The 21717-nt window shown below is 47.0% G+C and overlaps 1 protein-coding gene across 4 annotated transcripts in view; it reads left to right on the forward strand.

Moving 5' to 3' along the window:
- Positions 1-21717, forward strand: part of plxnb1b (plexin b1b) — a 270085-nt gene that overhangs the window by 141039 nt on the left and 107329 nt on the right. For 3 of the 4 annotated variants that reach the window (XM_078209833.1, XM_078209837.1, XM_078209834.1), the window contains exons 2-3: positions 6528-6612; positions 20317-21451. In XM_078209833.1, the coding sequence (XP_078065959.1) occupies positions 20327-21451 (1125 nt within the window). In that variant the 5' untranslated portion in view covers positions 6528-6612; positions 20317-20326. Of the gene's footprint in view, positions 1-6527; positions 6613-8075; positions 8289-20316; positions 21452-21717 lie in introns of those variants that run through there. The other variant, XM_078209836.1, reaches the window with a different exon arrangement.

Genomic DNA, 21717 nt, shown 5'->3' on the forward strand with positions numbered 1-21717 from the left:
GGTTTTGCGATCTGTAATATACTTACTAGGAGGTCTTGGAGCACGGTGGGAAGCGCCCCTGCCTCTGTGTGAGAAGCCCCGGGTTCCAGTGGTGGAATCCTGCAAGCCTTTCCTGCTAGCTGGAAGTTGATGGAGTGGCTCGCTGCGTTTTATGACCCTGCCCCCACCACGATGGTGCCCCCACCTAACCCGGTGGGGTTTGGACACTAAAGGGCAATTTATAGAATCCCTGCAGTGCAGAAGGAGGCCATTTGGCCCATCGAGCCTGCACTGACAGCAATCCCCCCCCAGGCCCAATTCTTGTAACCCCACACATTTAATTCCCCCGACGATAAGGGAGAATTTAACGTGGCCAATGCACCTAGCCTGCACGTTTCTGGACTGTGGGAGGAAACCGGAGCACCTGGAGGAAACCCACGCAGACACAGGAGAACGCGCAGACTCCATACGGTCGCCCAAGGCCGGAATCGAACCCAGTCAATTTGGAAGCTTTGCTTGATGGGCAAGAATGGTGCATTGGTAACAGTGGAGGGATTATATGATCAGCAAAATGGTGGAGAGCAATTGGAGCCTTTACGATCATTGTCCATACCTGCAAACAACAGGGTACGTGTAAAAATGTAGGTTGCCCTGGCAACCCGGATCCCATGGAGGGGTGGTGGGCTGAATTGGCTGGGTGATCAATGTGGATCAGATTGGTGCAAACAGTGCAGTGTTTGATTCTCCTTCCAGCTGCGGTGGGTCAGGGATTTGCCTGAGTCACCACCGTGACTGAGGAGGTGGCACTGTGGGTCAGACCTGCCCTTTGGGCAGAGCTCTCTTGAGGAGAAGAATAACCCACCTGACAAAAATGGTTCAGTCTCTCCCTTGAAGTTTTCAATTCCTTTCAACTCCACTTTGCTTTTTAAGCGAAGAAGGTTTCAGATTTCCAACCCATTTTTGTCAGGAATGTGAGCTGGCATCACCCCTGAACAAGCTGTTTGTGAGGTTCATTCACCCTCGTGAGAGGAGTTCGTTGTCTTCTATCTATCCTATCAATGCACCATCATCCCTTACCCGAGGGAAAATGAGGATTGTCAATTTTTAAGGGCGTCACGGTGGCACAGTGGTTAGCACTGCTGCCTTACAGCGCCAGGGACCTGGGTTCGATTCCAGCCTTGGGTCACTATCTGTGTGGAGTTTGCACATTCTCCCCATGCCTGCGTGGGTTTCCTCCGGGTGCTCCGGTTTCCTCCCACAGTCCAAAGATGTGCGGGTTAAGTAGATTGGCTATGCTAAATTCTCCCATGGTGTCCCAAGGTATGTAGGTTAGGGCAATTAGCGGGATAAATACATGGGCTTACGGGGATAGGGGCTGGGTGGGATTGATCTTGGTGCAGGCTCGATGGGCCAAATGGGCTCCTTCTGCACCGTAGGGTTTCTATGATACATTAACCATTTAGCCTCGGAATAATGGCTTTAATACAGGTGAAGCCGGGTTTGGTTTTGACTTGTTTTGTTTTGATTTGATTTATTGTCACATGCATTGGTATATAGTGAAAAGTATTGTTTCTTGCACGCTATACAGACAGAGCATACCGTTCATAGAGTACATAGGGGAGAAGGAAAGGAGAGAGTGCAGAACATAGTGTTACAGTCATAGCTAGGATGTAGAGAAAGATCAACTTAATGCGAGGTCGGTCCATTCAAAAGTCTGCTGGCAGCAGGTGTTCTTGAGTTGGTTGGTACGTGACTTCAGACTTTTGTATCTTTTTCCCGACGGAAGAAGGTGGAAGAGAGAATTTCCGGGGTGCATGGGGTCCTAAATTATGCTGGCTGCTTTTCTGAGGCAGCGGGAAGTGTCGACAGAGTCAATGGATGGGAGACTGGTTTGCGTGATGGACTGGGCTTTGTACACAACCCTTTGTAGTTTCTTGCAGCCTTGGACAGAACAGAAGCCATACCAAGCTGTGATACATCTGGAATGAATACTTTTTATGGTGCGTCTGTAAAAATTGGTGGGAGTCGTAGTAGACATGCCAAATTTCCTTAGGCTCCTGAGAAAGTCGAGGCATTGGTGAGCTTTCTTAACTATAAGAAGTCTCACAACACCAGGTTAAAGTCCAACAGGCTTATTTGGAATCACGAGCTTTCAGAACACTGTTCCTTCATCAGGTGAGTCCTTATCTGACACTCACCTGATGGAGGAGCAGCGCTCACCCCTGTCCAACGCCAGCATCTCTACATCATGGCTTTCTTAACTATAGTGTTGGCGTGGAGGGACCAGGACAGGTGGTTGATGATCTGGACACCTAGAAACCTGAAGCTTTCGACCAATTTCCACTTCTTCCTCCTTGTGTTGAAGATTAAATGAGACGTGGTGCCAGGGACCCAGTGGATGGGATTTTCCAGTTTCCAGAGGCTGAAGTGCTCTTGTGGAAAGCACAAAACCAGTATTTTCTAAACGGTTCTTGCTACCCCCTCCCAGAAGATGAATGCGGCTCTGTTTCAGGGTTCGTTACAAAACAGCACACACTGCTCTCGCTGAGAATGAATGTACAAGAAGTCCGGTGTGTGAATAAAACCAGCTTTACGCCAAACGGTGCCAAGTCTGGTGGGCGGCTGCACAGTCCAAGGTTTCAACAAATATTTGGTCAGCTGTGCGCATCACTCACTGACTTATAGAATCAGCCTGCTATTTATTTTTGCTCTTCAATTCAACGACTGTCTGTTGAGTGATCAATAAGGAGCCTCTTGTTTGCTTAATGATATAAAGTCCAGTAAGTCAGGGATTTTACTTTTGTATACTTCAAGCACACATCGCTGACGCTCGATGGGTTTTATTTTTGTGGTTGGGTGGGGGTTAGTTAAATTGGCCTAAATACCTTCTTTCAGCCAGTGGTTAACTTTATTAGGTTTAATTTCACAAAACAAGTTCTTAGTGAGCCATTTTTCTTCTTGCCAGTTTGCACTCTCTCTGTACAGCACTGTTCTCTTGTGTTTGAAGTTAAAGCTCACTCCCTCCACTTCATTTCACTTGAAGATGCTTTCTTCATTTAAAAGAAAGGCTTTGGGGAGCGTTTTGAGACAGCTTTACCACACTGAGTTACAGACACAAGCTCCAAGCCACAGTAATGCCACAATCAAACCAATCACTGTCACTGCTTGATGTGGAGGCTTGCCTCTCAGCAGACACAAGGCCACGTGGCTCCCCATTGGTGTGATTCTGTCACTGGGATACTCCTGTGCACCGTGGGAAACAGATGGCTGCTCTCGTGTGGAACTAAGACTGCTGCTTGTTCCACTGGGACTATTGGGGTGCAATTGTGATTACATTACTGGGTTTTGATTTAATTTGATTTGAATTATTATTGTCACATGTATTGGTATACATTGTTTCTTGCGCGCTATACAGACAAAACATACCATTCATATAGTACATAGGGGAGATGGGTGCAGAATATAGTGTTGCAGTCACAGCTAGGGTGTAGAGAAAGATCAGCTTAATATAAGGTAGGCAAATTCAAAAGTCTGATGACAGCAGGGAAGAAGCTGTTTTTGAGTCGGTTGGTACGTGATCTCAGACTTTTGTATCTTTTTTCCCAACGGAAGAAGGTGGAAGAGAGTATGTCTGGGGTGCGTGAGGTCCTTGATTATGCTGGCTGCTTTTCCGAGGCAGTGGGAAGTGTAGACGGAATCGATGGATGGGATGCTGGTTTGTGTGATGGACTGGGCTACATTCACGACCCGTTATAGTTGCTTGCAGTCTTGATCAGAGCAGGAGCCATACCAAGCTGTGATACAACCAGAAAGGATGCCTGTGACGAGTAGTCCAGAGGTCTGATCAGAAGACATGAGTTCAAATCTCGCCAACAGCTGGGGAACTTAAGTTAATTTAAAAATAAAGAAGCTCCATTTTAAAAACTCATGCCGATTGTGAAACCTCTGCACTGTCGTGAAATCTCACCTGCCTCGCTCATGTCCTTTAGGGAAGGAAATCTGCTTTCCCTAATCGGTCTGGCTGTAAGTGACTCCAGACCCACAGTAATGTCGTCTATTCTTAATTACCATCTGATTTGGCCCAGCAAGCCCCTCAGTGTACCAGACCTATGATGAGGACTCCAGTGGGTGTACTAAACTCATCTCATGGAGCAAACAAATACCACAGACGTGAATGCGGACTGCTAATTCCTTGCACCTCTGAGCTGCCTGGTACCAACATAGTTGCATGAGATCATTTGCACGTGACGTGACCATGATGAGTCTCGACTCTGAAACATTTAACTTATTCACTCCCTCAGCTGTCCCTTCCACTTCCAATCTGCAGTAATTTAAACCCAAAGCTCTGAATTCTCAAAACAATGGCTGAGAGTCCCATTCTTTCACGTTTGGCAAATGTATTGCTGCAAGACAAGCAGGGCATATGAGGAGAGACTAAGTTTGTTGGGATTGTATTCATTGACGTTGAGAAGAGTGAGTGGGGAATCTCACAGAAATGTATAAAATTCTAACTGGATTGGACAGGGTACATTCAAAAGGAATGTTCCCAATGGTGGGGGAGTCCAGAACAGGCGGGGGGGGGGGGGGGTGGGGGGGGGGGTGGTGTGTGTCATAGTTTGAGAATAAGGGGTAAACCTTTAGAACTGAGGTGAGGAGAAATTTCTTCACCCAGAGAGTGGTGAATGTGTGGAATTCACTACCACTGAATGTAGTTGAGGCCAAAACGTTGTGTGATTTCAAGAAAGGATTAGATATAGCTCTTGGTGCTAAAGGAATCGAGGGATATGAGGGGAAGGGAGGGATCAGGATATTGAATTTGATGATCAGCCATGATCAAAATGAATGGCGGAGCAGGTTCGAAGGGCCGAATGGCCTCCTCCTGCTTCTAGTTTCTATATTTTAATCCTTTGTGTCTGCTGAGTAGTTGATCTTCCGTGGCGTGGTGATAAAGGGTTGCCCTTGCATTAGGGAAAACGGCAGAGTTCCAGGTCCCGATTGCTGTCTGGTGCCCTTCCTGAAAATGAGTGCAGATATTGGGTGAGGGTAAGGGTTACTCACCCTGAACTCCCAAACGGAAGATTGGAACTCTTGAGGCTTACTTTCAAAGCATGTATGTACAGCGATGTAGTGGTTATGTCACAGGACTAGTAATCCAGAGGCCCAGGCTCTGAAGACATGGGTTCAAATCACACCCCGGCAGTTGATGGAAATGAAATTTTAGGGAAGGAAGTCTGCCACCGTTACCTGGTCTGGCCTACATGTGACTCTTGGCCTACAGATGTGCGGTTGACATTTAACTGCCCCCTGAGATGGCCTGGCAAGCCACTCAGCTGTGCCAGAATTGCTGCAGAAAGACAGCAGAGGTTCAAGAAGGCTGCTCGGCCATCAGCGTCTCGAGGGCAATTGGAAATGAGTGGCCCCGCCCCCACTGACGGGACTATAAAATTCCGGTCAGTGGACCAGAGAAAAGTTGACTGCCAACGGACTCTTACTCAAAGAAGAAATCACCCCGGAGAGGAGAGAAGTGTGGGCGGCAAGGTGGCACTGTGGTTAGCACTGCTGTCTCACAGCGCCGGGGGTTCAATTCTAGCCTTGGGTGACTGTGTGGAGTTTGCACATTCTCCCCATGTCTGTGTGGGTTTCCTCCGGGTGCTCTAGTTTCTTCACACAGTCCAAAGATGTGCGGGTTAGGTGAATTGGCCATGCTAAATTGCCCTTTAGTGTCAGGGGGACTAGCAGGGTAATTACATGAGGTTATGGGGAGCGGGCCTGGGTGGGATTGTTGTCGGTGCAGGCTCGATGGGCTGAATGGCCTCCTTCTGCACTGTAGGGATTCTATAATTAAGTTGTGAATGCAAGTGTGGGGAGCACTGGATTGTGTTAACACATTGAGCCTCTTTCCTTGGATTCAAATGCTCCAAAGTCTCCATTTTACCATGCCAAGGTTTTTCTTTATCCTTTGCCTTTATCCTCTTTGGTGAGTCAGACACTAAAGTCTGCCTCACTGTTGACCAGTGATTCATAGAATCCATAGAATCCCTACAGCGCAGAAGGAGGCCATTCAGCCCATCGAGCCTGCACCGACAACAATCCCAACCAGGCCCTATCCCCGTAACCCCACATATTTACCCCACTAATTCTTCTAAGCTATGCATCCCGGGACACTAAGGGGCAAGTTAGCAGGGCCAATCGACCTAACCTGCACATCTTTAGAGTGTGGGAGGAAACCGGAGCACCCAGAGGAAACCTACGCAGACACGGGGAGAATGTGCGATTGTTCCAGCTTAGAAAGGATTTGACTTCCCCTTCTGTTTCTGAGACTGGGATTCAATCTCCTTATCTGAGCCTTTTCTGTGGCAGGAAGCCACTTCGTTAGTTACTGAAAAAAAGTAGAGACTTGTTTCATTATCACAAATCGGATCGAAAATGCTCAAAATCTGTTGTGAGTTTGACAGCAACTGAAGGAGAAATACAGTTCCCTGATTTGTATGCGAGCTCCTACCTAAACTTCTTATCAGTGTCCTGATTGTTGTTGTTATTGGTTACAGGTCTGTGTGTGTGAGGACAGCACTAATGTCAGAGCTGGCAGTGCAGGGGTGATGCACCTGTACGAACATCTGGAAGAGACAAATGGTAAGAGGGCTTTCCTTTATTCAGGCTTTTTTAAAAGTTTATTTATTAGTGTCACAAATAGGCTTACATTAACAATGCAATGAAGTTACTGTGAAAATCCCCTAGTCGCAACACTCTGGCGCCATTTTTCGGTACACTGAGGGAGAAGTTAGCACCTAACCAGCACGTCTTTCACACCGTGAGAGGAAACCCATGCAGACATGGGGAGAACGTGCAGACTCCCCACAAACAGTGAGCCAAACCGGGAATCGAACCCGGGTCCCTGGCGCTGTGAGGCAGCGGTGCTAACCACTGTGCCACCGTGCCACCCGAGTAACTGGGAGTGGGGCGGGGGATGGGTGGGCTTATTTCAAATGTCAGCATTAATGATTGTTGATCCGTAAGAGAGTGTAATCCGTATCTGGTAATGAAATTCCACCTTTCAGGGTTAAAGCAATCAGTGAAACTGGATTAAGTTATCGGAGCACAATGCACGATAATGAGGCCTTCCCATAATGGCCTGTCCTGGTTTTGGGATGTCCCATGTGTTGCTGTGGAGGTCAGGTTAATTGATGAATCATCAAACTCTGCTACCTTTTTGAGCTCTGGGTCTAGCTGCTGCTTTTTCCTTTGTGAGGAATTTCTTGGAAGGAATCCTTAATTTGCCCTCTGCTGACTTTCAAATGTTTTACTGCATGAATGGTGTTACTGAAATGAATGTAATTGTCCCAGTCTCATAGCTGAGTTTCAAAGTAATCTTGAGTTGCACATGGTGAGGGTTCATTTGCACGAATGTTTTTATTTGACCGGAAATTCGAAACACAGCAAAAGGCTCAGCCACTGTCACTCCCGAATTCTGCTCCATTTCCTGCTTCTGATTCTGTATGTATTATAAACTCCAACAACAAGAACTCACATTTATATAGCCCCTTATAATGCCATAAAACATCCTAAGGCCAGACATTATAAAACAAAATGGCACCAAGCCACTTGAACAGATATTAGAGCAAATGATCTAAAGATTGATCATAGAAGTTAGGGTTTAAAGAGTGTCTGAAAGGAGGAAAGATAGGTGGAGAGTTTTAGGGAGGGAATTTTTTTTATTCAATTGTGGGACGTGGGCATCACTGGCTGGTCAGCATTTATTGCATTTCAGAGTCAACCAATTGCTGTTGCTTTGCAGTCATACGTAGGCCAGACCAGGTAAGGACGACAGATTTATTTTCCGAAAGGAAATTAATGAACTCGATGGGTTTTTATGACAATCGATGATCGTTTTATGGTCACCAATCAATGATAGTTTACAGTCACCGATTGATGATAGCTTCATGGTCACTGTTATTAACATTAGTTTTAAATTCCAGATTTTATTAATTGAAGTCAACTTCCACCAGCTGGTGTGGTGGGATCTGAACCTGTGACCGCCGCCCCCCCCCCCCCCCCCCAAAAAGTCCAGTGACGTTGCCACCATCTCCCCATCAGTACAGATCTCCTGCAGAAAGACTTCGGCCCACAGTCGGTGTGAATGGAGACACTCTGGGTGTGTGTGCCCCATTGCCTCAGTGTGAACACAGCCCCATGACAGTTATCCTGAGGCTGTAGAGTGTGCTGACTTGTGGTTACTTGGGAACATTTGACTCTTCTCCAGCAGAAATAAGTTTTTGTCTGGCTGAACTCAAATCCCACAAACCAGATAAGTAATCAGTTTAATTGTTCTTTTGGTTGCATTGCTCCAAGGATAAATGTTGTTCCGGCCACTGGGAGAAATCTCCTGGTGCTTCTTTAATGAGTGCCGTGTGATCTTTTATGTCCACTTAATTAGTCATATCCTGGGGGAGGGGGGTGGTGGAGGGTACAGTGCAGAAGGAGGCTATTCAGCCCATCGAATCTGCACCAACCATAAGCCCACCCAGGCCCTATCACCGTAACCCCATGTATTTACCCTTGCTAATCCCCCTGACACTACGGGGCAATTTAGCAAGGCCAATCCATCTACCTGCACATCTTTCGACTGTGGGAGGAAACCAGAGCACCCGCAGGAAACCTACGCAGACACGGGGAGAACATGCAGACTGCGCACAGACAGTGACCCAAGCCGGGAATCGAACCCGGGTCCCTGGCGCTGTGAGGCAGCAGTGCTAACCACTGTGCCACCATGCCACTCAACACTGCTCCCTGATCCTGACGATGATTCTCCGGTTACTCCTGCCCATGTGAATGTCAGATGTGGACGCTGCTGCGATATTTCCCAAGTTGAAACGTGCTGATGCTCCCTGTCTTGGTTCAAACATGAAGCATAGCCACTGGTGTACTGTACTAATTGGAAGGTTGCTGTTCCTCTGCAACTCCATCTTGCTTTGAGTGAAGGGCCTCCAGTGGATTTCCAGCAACATTTTTCGCTGCCACAAATCCTGTTCAAAGTGTCCCTGAAATATTGATCGAATGGAATTTTTAATCTCAAAGCCCTTAGTTATGACCTGATGTCCTGATTTTAGCTTGTTAAACTGTAAAAAGCATTGAAGTTAAAGTTTATTTATTAGCTTACAATTGTAAGGCTTACAATTAACACTGCAATGAAGTTACTGTGAAATTCCCCCAGTCACCACAGTCCGGCGCCTGTTCGGGACAACGCACTTAACCAGCACGTCTTTCAGAATGTGAGCACCCGGAGGAAATCCATGCCGACATGGGGAGAACATGCAACTCCACACAGACAGTGACCCAAGCCAGGAATCGAACCTGGGTCCCTGGCACTGTGAAGCAGCATTGCTAACCACTGTGCTGCCCCTAGGAGGAGTAGGCAGGAGTAGGAGCCCCATGTTTAACTCGACCTAATCCTGTTTCTCTTGGAGAAGGACTCGAAGCACTCTGCTGCCCATTAAGACGGCGTTTATTTGCAGTCTAACTCCGAGAAGCCACAGGATGCAGCGCTGGGAGCTAGAGCAAACATTCACACTGAGACGATTAGGGATGTACCTCTGAGGCTGCCATTCAGATTCAGGGTTGTAACCAGCAGAAATTGTCTGGGAGACTTTCTTCCTGATGCCTCACTGCCTTCCTGCAGTCTTCCATTTTCACCCGTCCTTCTGGGCAAGTCAGCAACTGGCTGGTCATGTAAAGACTTGCATTCCAACCATTATTTTGTAAATTGAGTTTGTGTCTTTAGATGCCCTGCTTGTGAACAGAACTCTCACTCACCTGATGAAGGAGCAGCGCTCTGAAATCTTGTGGCTTGTGCTACCAAATAAACCTGTTGGACTTTAACCTGGTGTTATGAGACTTCTTACCCAGCCTTTAAATAAGCAGTTTAGGTATCTGACCGACCTCAATAGGGTCTGTCCTCAATTTAAAAGGTGAGCTGTTCTGACTTTCCCACCATGTGAACCCAGCAGGAAGAGAAGTTGGAGCCAAAAGAAACTTATAACCCCATCCCTCCCAAAGTATCTGTATTTTCACAGTAACTCCATTGCAGTGTGAATGTAAGCCCACTTGTGACTATTAAATAAACATTTTCTTTTTTACTTTAAAATTCAGATTTCCCATGCCTTGGGATGCTGTCCCCATTGGCACTCCCTGAACCCACTCCTCGTGACTTATAGTTAGTACGGTTCCTGCAGTCCCTGAGGCAGGATGGAGGGACCTTAACATTGCAATCCTTTTTTGCGAATACTTCACAGAGCCAGGGACCTGGGTTCGATTCTGGCCTCGGGTCACTGTCTGTGTGGAGTTTGCACATTCTCCCTGTGTCTGCGTGGATTTCCTCTGGGTGCTCCGGTTTCCCTCCACAGTCCAAAGACATGCAGGTTAGGTGGATTAGCCAATCTAAATTGTATCTTAGTGCCTAAAGATGTGCAGGTTAGGTGGATTGGCCAATCTAAATTGCCCCTTAGTGTCTAAAGATATGTAGGTTAGGTGGATTACTCATTGTAAATGTTCTGGGTTCTGGGAATGGTGCGGGGGGTGGGCCAGGGTGGGATGTTCTTTCAGAGAGTCGGCGCAGACCCGATGGGCCGAGTGGCCTCTTCATGCACAGTAGGGATTCTCTGATTCTATGGTACTTGATTTGAAATATCAAGCGCCTGAAATAGAAATTGCTCCATTCACCATGTTAACATCCCTTGCCCTGGTGAGTGCTGCATTCATACAGGCGTGTACAATTTATCCAGCAAAAAAAGGCTTTGTCCCACTCTTCCTGCAATTATGAGTGGCCTAATGTTCTCACTCACTCCCTGAGTGATGCAGAAATGAAGAGGGAGTTGTAGCCGGCTGGAATACCCTGGCTACAGCTTAAAGCAGTGAACCGGACACTCAAAGACAAGAGGGAAGAACTCTCTCTCGCTTCTGATGCTAGCGCCTTTGGGCATGGTGTTTCCTCTTTGAGAAGCTCAGATGTGAATGATAAAGATGGTCCTTAATCTGGGCTGCTTTGATAGGACCAGTCACCTTGGTAACCACTCGAGTAGTTGCCGCTATCTCGCAATCTCCCTGGCTATTGGGTTAGTGAAGCCTTTAATTGGACAGAAGATGGTTTGAACTTTGGACGGGGATGAGCAGGAGTGTGGTTTCCATGTGTCATCAAGGAGCCTTTTCATCAATTAAATATCTTTAAGAGAAAGATAATCCTGTTTGCCAACAAATGGCTGACAGTGAGGTTTCATTGAATTACCTCAATGCAGGTGTTGCACAAACATAGGATGTCATGTGACACTTGTTGACGCTATTCAAGCCTGTATTATCCCTTTGTCTGAGGATTCAAAAGTAAAACCTCAAGGCAAATTGTTTTGGGAAAGAAAAAGTTACCCTCCGTTTCGAGCCAGCTCTTTATTGTGCCTGACGGGTGGAGTAAGATGGGAACAAAGGGAATTTATTAGGTTACATTGGGTTCATACAAGTCCCGGCAAAAATAAGTGGATCAAACACTGAGATGTGATTTTTAGCTATTAGCGCATTTACCTTGTCATAACGCTACAGTAAGTGCTTTTGCACCATTCCCCCACAGGCCGTCCTGTTGCATGCAGAGCTCTCCCTTACAGTACAGGACAGACTATATGGTGCCAGTATAGTAAACAACTTCGCTTCTCCAAACTCAACTCTACACAAGACGTTTGCCGGTTGAAGTTTTGCATCTTTTGTTTGTAGTCGCCATCGGATCTTTAGTAACTGGCTTGGGGGAAAGCACACAAAGGGGTGAAAGTTTAAAAGACTGGATTGCGCAGACAGGGAGAGACATTCCACAAGAACTTGACACAGCACCTCTGACAGAGTGAGACATCCCGAGGCAATTGACAGGAACATTGTCAAGTGCAATTTGACACAACTACAGAAGGAGATATTAGTGATCCAAAGCTTGGGTCAAAGAAAGACGTTTTAAGAAGCCTTTTAAAGGAGGATAGAGAGACAGAGGAGGGAGAAAGAGGTGGACGAATGGATTGCCTGCACCACTAGCAGTTTTCGTATTCATATCACTATTATAATAGTGGGATGTCTTGTTGAAGCTGTACAAGATGTTGGTAAGGCCATACTTGGAATACTGTGTGCAATTCTGGTCACCCTATTATAGAAAGGATATTATTAAACCAGAAAGAGTGCAGAAAAGATTTACCAGGATGCTACCGGGACTTGATGGTTTGAGTTATAAGGAGAGGCTGAATAGACTGGGACTTTTTTCTCTGGAGCGTAGGAGGCTGAGGGGTGACCTTATAGAGGTCTATAAAATAATGAGGGGCATAGACAAGGTAAATAGTCCATATCTTTTCCCAAAGGTAGGGGAGTCTAAAACTAGAGGGCATAGGTTTAAGGTGAGAGGGGAGAGATACAATAGTGTCCAGAGGGACAGTTTTTTCATACAGAGGGTGATGAGTGTCTGGAACAAGCTGCCAGAGGTAGTAGTAGAGGCGGGTACAATTTTATCTTTTAAAAAGCATTTAGATAGTTACATGGGTACGATGGGTATAGAGGGATATGGGCCAAATGCGGGCAATTGAGATTAGCTTAGGCGTTTTAAAAAACAAAAAGGGCGGCATGGACAAGTTGGGCCGAAGGGCCAGTTTACAGCATGGAAACAGGCCCTAAGTGTCCTGCCCTCCAAGAGATGTTTGAACAGGCCATCTGCTTTGTTGAGTCTTGCAGTCTCCCAAAAGATAGAAGTTACTCCACTATTTTGTCAATGAAAAGTCAGGTTTTCTTGTCAGAGTCAGCACAGGCCAATGTAAGAATCCCATCAAATGCAGAGGTTTGGTAGATCTGAAGGAAAGATCATTCAGTCCATCTATCAGGGGTTAACGTTTATTTATTGGTATCGTAAGTAGGCTTACATTAACACTGCAATGAAGTTACTGTGAAAATCCCCTCGTTGCCACACTCCGGCCCCTGTTCTGGTTCACTGAGGGAGAATTTAGCACGGCCAATGCACCTAAGCAGCACGTCTTTTGGACTGTGGGAGGAAACCCGGAGGAAACCCACGCAGACACGGGGAGAATGTGCAAACTCCACACAGACAGTGACCCGAGGCTGGAATCGAACCCGGATCCGTGGCGATGTGAGGCAGCAGTGAGAACCACAGTGCCGTCCTGAGTGGAGCAGCACATTGTGCCAGCTGGTTTTCATTCAATCCTCAATCCAATCCGTGCAATTCATTTGAACTTGTGCTTTAATCGATTCCGGATTTTAGCATTGACCCTGTCTGAACTCTCAACATTGATAATAACTTCCTCCATGGCCTTGCCCCTCTTGATCTCTGTAATCTGCTTGTGCCCAGCAAACCTCCAAGAATTTGGTGCTTCACAAATATTGCGCGTCACAAATATTAACTGTACACCATTGGCTTCAGGTCCTATGGCTGCCTAGGCCCCAAAAACCTGAAAATGCCTCCTTAAACTTCTTCACCCCTATCCTTTTGACTAAGCATTTGGCCATCTGGCCTCGTGCTCCATTTTCTGGCACACTGTTAGATTTTGCTTGATAACACCGTGTGAAGTGCCTCGGGACATTATGCTGTGTTAAAGATGCTTCCTATACAAACTATCAGGATTTCTCTGATCACCTCACACTTCAGTAAATTTACTTTCAGATTAAAGCCCACTATGTGCTTCAGGAGCTTGTGAAATGAAAGTTGCCAAAGGACCATAGGCTGCACTCCTCTTGAGGGGGAGAGCTGTCGGGTGGTGATTTTAACCCGAGGCTCACCACATAGCAGGCGAGGGGCAAGGTTGAGAAGGTTGGGCCTTCTTGAGTAACCTCAGCCGATACGGGGAATTGAACTCACGCTGGTTGCTGTCGCTCCGCATTGCGAACCAGCCGTCCAGCCAACTTATAGAACCATAGAACCATAGAAAATTACAGCTCAGAAACAGGCCTTTTGGCCCTTCTTGTCTGTGCTGAACCATTTTATGCCTAGTCCCACTGACCTGCACTTGGACCATATCCCTCCACACCCCTCTCATCCATGAACCCGTCCAAGTTTTTCTTAAATGTTAAAAGTGACCCCGCATTTACCACTTTATCCGGCAGCTCATTCCACACTCCTACCACTCTCTGCGTGAAGAAGCCCCCCCTAATATTCCCTTTAAACTTTTCTCCTTTCACCCTTAACCCATGCCCTCTGGTTTTTTTCTCCCCTAGCCTCAGCGGAAAAAGCCTGCTTGCATTCACTCTATCTATACCCATCAAAATCTTATACACCTCTATCAAATCTCCCCTCAATCTTCTACGCTCCAGGGAATAAAGTCCCAACCTATTCAAGCTCTCTCTGTAACTCAGCTTCTCAAGTCCCGGCAACATCCTTGTGAACCTTCTCTGCACTCTTTCAATCTTATTTACATCCTTCCTGTAACTAGGTGACCAAAACTGCACACAATACTCCAAATTCGGCCTCACCAATGCCTTATATAACCTTACCATAACACTCCAACTTTTATACTCGATACTCCGATTTATAAAGGCCAATGTACCAAAGGCACTCTTTACGACCCTACCCACCTGTGACGTCACTTTTAGGGAACTCTGTACCTGTATTCCCAGATCCCTCTGTTCAACTGCACTCTTCAGAGTCCTACCATTTACCCTGTACGTTCTTCTTTGGTTTGTCCTTCCAAAGTGCAATATCTCACACTTGTCTGCGTTAAATTCCATTTGCCATTTTTCAGCCCATTTTTCTAGTTGGTCCAAATCCCTCTGCAAGCTTTGAAAACCTTCCTCACTGTCCACTACACCTCCAATCTTTGTATCATTAGCAAACTTGCTGATCCAATTTACCACATTATCATCCAGATCATTGAGATCATTATAGAATCCCTGACAGTACAGCAGGCGGCCCATCAAGTCCGCACCAACCACAATCCCACCCAGGCCATATTCCTGTAGCCCTTATGTACTCTGCTAATCCCCGACACCAAGGGTCAATTTATCATGGCCAATCAATCTAACCTGCACATTTTTGTGGGAGGAAACCGGAGAACAGAGGTTGAGAGGTGACCTGATAGAAGTCTACAAGATTATGAGAGGCATGGACAGAGTCGATAGTTAGAAGCTTTTTCCCAGGGTGGAAGAGTCAATTACTAGGGGGCATAGGTTTAACGTGCGAGGGGCAAGGTTTAAAGGAGATGTACGAGGCAGATTTTTTACACAGAGAGTGGGTGCCTGGAACTCGTTGCTGGGGGAGGTAGTGGAAGCGGATACGGTAGTGATTTTTAAGGGGCATCTTGACAAATACATGAATAGGATGGGAATAGAGGGATTATGGTCCCCGGAAGGGTAGGGGGTTTTAGTTAAGTCAGGCAGCATGTTCGGTGCAGGCTTGGAGGGCCAAAGGGCCTGTTCCTGTGCTGTAATTTTCTTTGTTTGAAATCCACGAAGACACGGGGAGAATGTGCAAACTCCATACACAGTGACCCGAGGCCGGAATTGAACCCAGGTCCCCTGGCGCTGTGAGGCAGCAGTACCAACCACTGTGCCACCATTATTTAACTGAGTTAAACCGACCGCCCGCTCGGGAGCCTGTGCCACCTGCCCAGATCCCCACTGCATCATGAGCACAGCTTTTGGGAGCTGACACGTGAGTGGAATGGCATCTGGAGAGTGTGTCACATCTCAAAGGCTTGGTCCAATCTTTATGGACTGTCAGTTTTACAGTGATTCCCACCAAAAACAAACCACACTGCGTCCACACAAAATGGCAGCATCCATACAGATAAAAAGTCACGAGGGTTTATTTGTGCAACCTAGTACATCAGTCAAGAGGGCCAAGGTTTTGAACCTTTTGGTTTGTATGCTTGTCGTCTCCACTTTGGGCTGGTGCTTTGAGTGAGGCCCGTCTTTCTGCTGGAGACCCTCCTTGTTTCTGTGGTTCACATTAGGCTTCACTTCCCTTATTGTGCGGGATCAGGTTGGTCACATTGTGAATGGGTGAGTCATTCGCAGCTGTCGGCCTTTGACCCTGCTAAATCGCCCGTAACTTAGCAACCTGCAGTGGGCCGACTTATTGACTCAGTCATGGTGGTGCTGGAGCTGATGGAGGTGAGCATGTGAATTCATCGGTGACGATCAGCACTTTATTCTACTGCGGATAGAGCAATGTCCTCTTGCTGCCATGTATCAGTTTGGTTTGGCTGCAGACAGATCTTTTAACGAGAATGATCTGCGCTAACTGCCTAACCGGTTTCATGAGGCAACACTGGCACCATCCAGCGGTCCTGTAGCACCCTGGTGTCAGAGTCCAGGCCATGCTGTTACCTATATTGGAAGCTAAATAACGCAGAGTTCGCATCTATACAGCTGCTGCCAACTGAGCATTTCTCAAACAAATTCTTCCCCCCCGCAGTTCACTGTGCTTCACTTCTGAGCGACACTGCTTTTCAGAGGCAGGGATTCTTTTGTCCCTCTTATTGCGAGGGATCCCCGAGCGAGGGATTAGCTTCAGTGACACATATTTTCCCCTCTCGTCCCACTGCCGAACAAAGGAATTAAAACGCAGAACCTTGCGGTTGCCTCGTATGGGCCCGGCTTCTTAACTGTTGGAGGCTTGCTTGCTTGTCATAGAATCCCTACAGTGCAGAAGGAGGCCATTTGGCCCATCGAGTCTGTACCGACCACAATCCCACCTCGGCCCTATTTCCGCAACTCCACATATTTACCCGGCTAGTCCCCCTGACACTAGAGTCAATTTAGCATGGCCAATCAACCTAATCCACACATCTTTGGACTGTGGGAGGAAACCGGAGCACCTGGAGGAAACCCACGCAAACACGGGGAGAACGTGCAGACTCCGCACAGACAGTGACCCGAGGCTGGAATTGAACCTGGGTCCCTGGTGCTGTGAGGCAGCAGTGCTAACCACTGTGCCACCATGCCAACCCATGTGCCACCATGCCGCAAGAGTGTTTAATGTGTATCCTTTCTTGGGATGTGGACGTTACTGGTGAGGTCGGACTTACTGCCGATCCTTAGTTACCCTGAACTGAGTGGATTGCTGCGAGACCGCTTCAGTTAAAATGCGGCCACGTTGAAGTGGGACTGGAGTTACGTGTAGGCCGCACCGAGGAAGGATGTCCCTAAAGGACATGAGTGAACCAGTCAGTGGCTGCTTCATGGTGATTTTTACTGTTGCGAGCTTTTTTATCTCCAGATTTGTTTTGAGGCCAGATGATAATTCTCAAAATGGCCAGGATTTGAACATTCTCTGAAATATTAATCCACGCCTTTGGATTACCAGGGCTTAAATATAATCACTGTGTTATTGTACTTGTATGATGTTTCCATGTCTTTTTATACAGAGAGTGTGGAGGTTGTGCAAGATGCCTGCTGTCATGGTGACGCTATCTCTCTGTCAGGTGACCCTATCCAGTAGCTATAGTCATTTCTATTGCATTAGCAGCAGGGTGGACTTACACCCCAGGGACTGCAACGGTTCAAGGGGTGGTTCACCACCACCTTCTCGAGGGCAGTTAGAGGATGGGCAACAAATGCTGGCCTTGCCAGCGATGCCCACATCCCATGAAAGAATACATTAAAAAATATATATAGATGAGGAATTGACAAACTGCAAAGATTGCAAAGAAGATTTACGCTGCCAGGACTAGTGAGCCTGAGTTATAGGAAGAGGTTGGGACTTTATTCCTCGGAAAGTAGGAGAATGAGGGGAGACTTTACTCAGGTGTGTGAAATCATGAGGAACAGGGGAATTGAAAACTGGAGGGCATAGGTTTAAGGTGAGAGGGGAAAGATTTAAAAGGGAGCTGAGGGGCAACTTCTTCACACAGAGGGTGGTGCGTGCATGGATTTAGCTGCCAGAGAAAGTGGTGGAGGCAGGTTCAGTAGCAACATTTAAAAATCATTTGGATAAGTACCTGGATGGGAAAGGATTAGAGGGATATGGGCCAAAAGCAGGCAAGCTGCGAGGACATTATGGTCGGCATGGACTGGTTGGGCCGAAGGGCCTGTTTCCATGCTGTGTTGCTCGATGACTCTATGGAAGCTCTATTCTGCATTTGTTCACTTATGGCCATTTCTTAGTTTCACTTGTAAACCATTACTGTGTAAATCACATTTCTGGTAAGATGTCAAACCCTTGCAAAAGGACACAAAGGATCCCATGGCATCGTTTTGCAGAGAAGCAGTGGAGTCCTGGCCAATTTTCATTCCTCAGCCAACAGGACTGAAATTGAAGATCTGGTTGTTGGCACATTGCTGTTTGTAGGAGTTTAACATAAGAGCAAGGAGCAGGAGTGGGCAATTCAGCCCCTGGAGCCTGCTCCACCATTCAATACCATCATGGCTGATCTCATCTTGACCTCAACTCCACTCTCCTGCCCATTCACCATGACCCTTCAACCCTTTATTAATTAAAAATCTGTCTATCTCCTCCTTAAATTTACTCGATGCCCCGGCATCCCCCACACTTTGGGGTAGTTAATTCCACAGGTTCACAACCCTTTGAGAGAAGTAGTTTCTCCTCATCTCTGTTTTAAATCTGCCACCCCTTATCCTAAAACGATGACCTCTTGTTCTAGGTTGCCCCACAAGGGAAAGCGTCCACTCTACGTCTACTTTGTCGATACCTTTTATCATCTTATACGCCTCAGTGAGATCTCCTCTCATTCTTCTAAACTCTCCAGATATACTACATCTACAGAATCTCCATTATCCACTTGGCTTGTTGCATCTTCAAAGAACTCTAGCAAATTAGTCGAGCTTGATTTCCCCTTCATAAATCCATGCTGACTCTGATGGATTGCATTTTGGCTTTCCAAATATCCTGTTCCCTACAACAGATGTTAAAACTAACTGGTCTCTCGTTTCCTACTTTCTGCCTCCCTCCCTGTTTGAACAAGGGCATAATATTAGCATTTTTCCAATCCACTGGACCCTTTCCCACATCTAGGATCCAATGGATCCACTATCTCCACTGCTGCTTCCTTTAAGACCCGAGGATGTAGGCCATCAGACCCTGGGGACTTGTCTGCCTTCAATCCCAATCATTTGTTGAGTAATATTTCCCTGTTGCTGATTGTTCTAAGTTCCTCCCTTTCTATTTCTTTGCATTACCTGCTACTATTGGGATGGTACTAATGTCCTCCGCTGTGGAAACTGAGCCAACATCTATTTAGCATCTCCGCCATTTCTACGTTCCCCACTGTTAATTTCCTGATCTCATCCTCCAAGGGACCAACATTCACTTTAGCTACTCTCTTCCTTTTTATATATAGATGCTTTTACTGTCCTTTTAAAAAATATTTTGTCCTAGTTTTCTTTCATAGTTCACCTTCACTCTTTTTATTATGTTTTTAGAAACGCTTTGTTGATTTTTATAGTTTCCCAGTCTCCCAGCTTTTGCAATGTGATACCCATTAGTTCTTTGTCTTTATAAAAGCAAAATACTGTGGATGCTGGAATCTGGAACAAAAAGCAGAAAATGCTGGAAAACCTCAGCAGGTCTGACAGCATCTGTGGAGAGTGAATAGAGCCAATGTTTCGAGTCGGGATGACCCTTCATCAGAATGAGTGGCTAAATTGGGCTGAAAGGAACACCACTATGAAAATATGGAGACACATTACCTTTCCCACCACTGATGTAACTTACCTTCATTGTCACGTGGCCTAAAGGAAGAGAAGACCATTCAGCCCCTTGAACCTACTCTGCCATTCAATTAGATTGACAATAGACCAGGATGGCACGGTGGCACAGTGGTTAGCACTTCTGCCTCACAGCACCAGGGGTCCGGGCTTGATTCCTGGCTTGGGTCACTGTCTGCGCGTAGTCTGCACGTTCTCCCCGTGTCTGCGTGGGTTTCCTCTGGGTGCTCTGGTTTCCTCCCACAGTCCAAAGATGTGCAGGTTAGGTGGATTGGCTAAATTGCCACCTTAGTGTCAGGGGGACTAGCCAGGGTAAGTACATGGGTTGTGGGGATAGGGCCTGGGTGGGATTATGTTTGATGCTGACTCGATGGGCCGAATGGTCTCCTTCGACACTAGGATTCTACAATTCTAGATCATGGCTGATCTGTATCTTAACTTCATTTTTGCCCACCTCAGTCCCTTAGCCCAGTTTGGGAATGATGTAGACATGAGGGGAAGTGCAGCAAAGGTAAATCCCTTAGTAAAAGATAAATCAAAAGGTAAGAAGTGTCCATTACTTTTCAATTGACCCCTCTCTTTTTGGGGATGGAGGGCAAGAAGGTTTCAGATTTCCACTCCACTTTCAGTGACTCAATGTTTCTTCTTCTGTTGCAGCACGTTGACCATGCGTTCTGGGAGCATCCTCCTTGCCATCGGGTTCCTAAGTGTGTGCATCTGCCGTGGAGACGAGTACGAGTCCTTCAGCAGATCTGATGCAAAGTTGGAGCACCTGACGGTTGACCCGGAGACTGGAAACATCTACATCGGAGCCGTGAACTTCCTCTTCCAGCTGACCTCCGACCTGGCCAACCTGGTCGTCCAGCCCACCGGACCGCAGAATGACAGCAAGGATTGCCTCCCGCCCGTCAACCCCAGCGACTGTCCGCAGGCGAGGCAGATGGACAACCACAACAAGCTTCTGCTGATTAATCCCTACGGGAACGAGCTAATCACCTGTGGGAGTTTATTTCAAGGAATCTGTGAAAAAAGGAGTTTGGGAAACATCAGCCACATTATGTTCCACCCGGAACGCCCGGTCGACACACAGTATGTCGCCGCCAACGACCCCAATGTCACCACGGTAGGATTGGTTGGCCTGTCCAAAGACAATTCAGCCGTCCTGTTTGTGGGGCGTGGCTACACCAGCAAAGGTGCGGGTGGAATCCCGCCAATCACAACCCGCAATTTGGAATTACAAAATCCACAGAGTCCGGAATCCCATCCCATTTTCTCCTACGAGGATACGGCCAAGCTCGCAGTGGCTGGCCGACTTTCCGAGTACAACCACCATTTTGTCAAATCCTTTATTTATCAGCTGTCCGTGTATTTTCTGTTTTACCGGCGGGACCTCAAGTCTCCGTCCAGAGAATATAAAACCTACGTGTCGCGGATCTGCCTGGGCGACATGCATTATTACTCGTACGTGGAGGTGCCCCTTGTCTGCCAGACTGCTGAGAAGAACTACAATTTGCTCCAGGCAGCCTATGTGAGCCGCCCCGGGAGAGGCCTGGCCCAGGGAGCTCTGGATACCAGTGGGGAGGCCCTGTTTGCCACCTTCTCTGTTGGTCAGACGGCCACTGCCAAGGCAACGGAAGAGTCAGCACTTTGCATTTACACCATGAGCCAGATAGATCTGATGATCAACCAGACGAGGGATCTGTGTTACACCAACTATGGCAAGGCAGCCGATGGGAATGAGGCAGCCTACATTGAGTATGAAGTCAAATCCAGCTGCAGCGGATTAACCTCAGTGAGTCCTTTCATAATTGCCCCTTTAATAATAGCAATAAGTGAAGTCCTTTCAATAATACCACCTGTTTGATGTTTGATTTGATTTATTATTGTCACATGTATTGCAATACAGTATGGTTTCTTGCGGACTATACAGACAAAACATACCGTTCATAAAGTACGTTGGGGAGGAGAAAGGAGAGAGTGCAGAATGTAGTGTTACAGTCATGGCTAGGGTGTAGAGAAAGATCAACTTAATGCGAGGTAGGTCCATTCAAAAGTCTG

The sequence above is a fragment of the Mustelus asterias genome, chromosome 3, assembly GCF_964213995.1.
Source record: "Mustelus asterias chromosome 3, sMusAst1.hap1.1, whole genome shotgun sequence".
Lineage (NCBI taxonomy): Eukaryota > Metazoa > Chordata > Chondrichthyes > Carcharhiniformes > Triakidae > Mustelus > Mustelus asterias.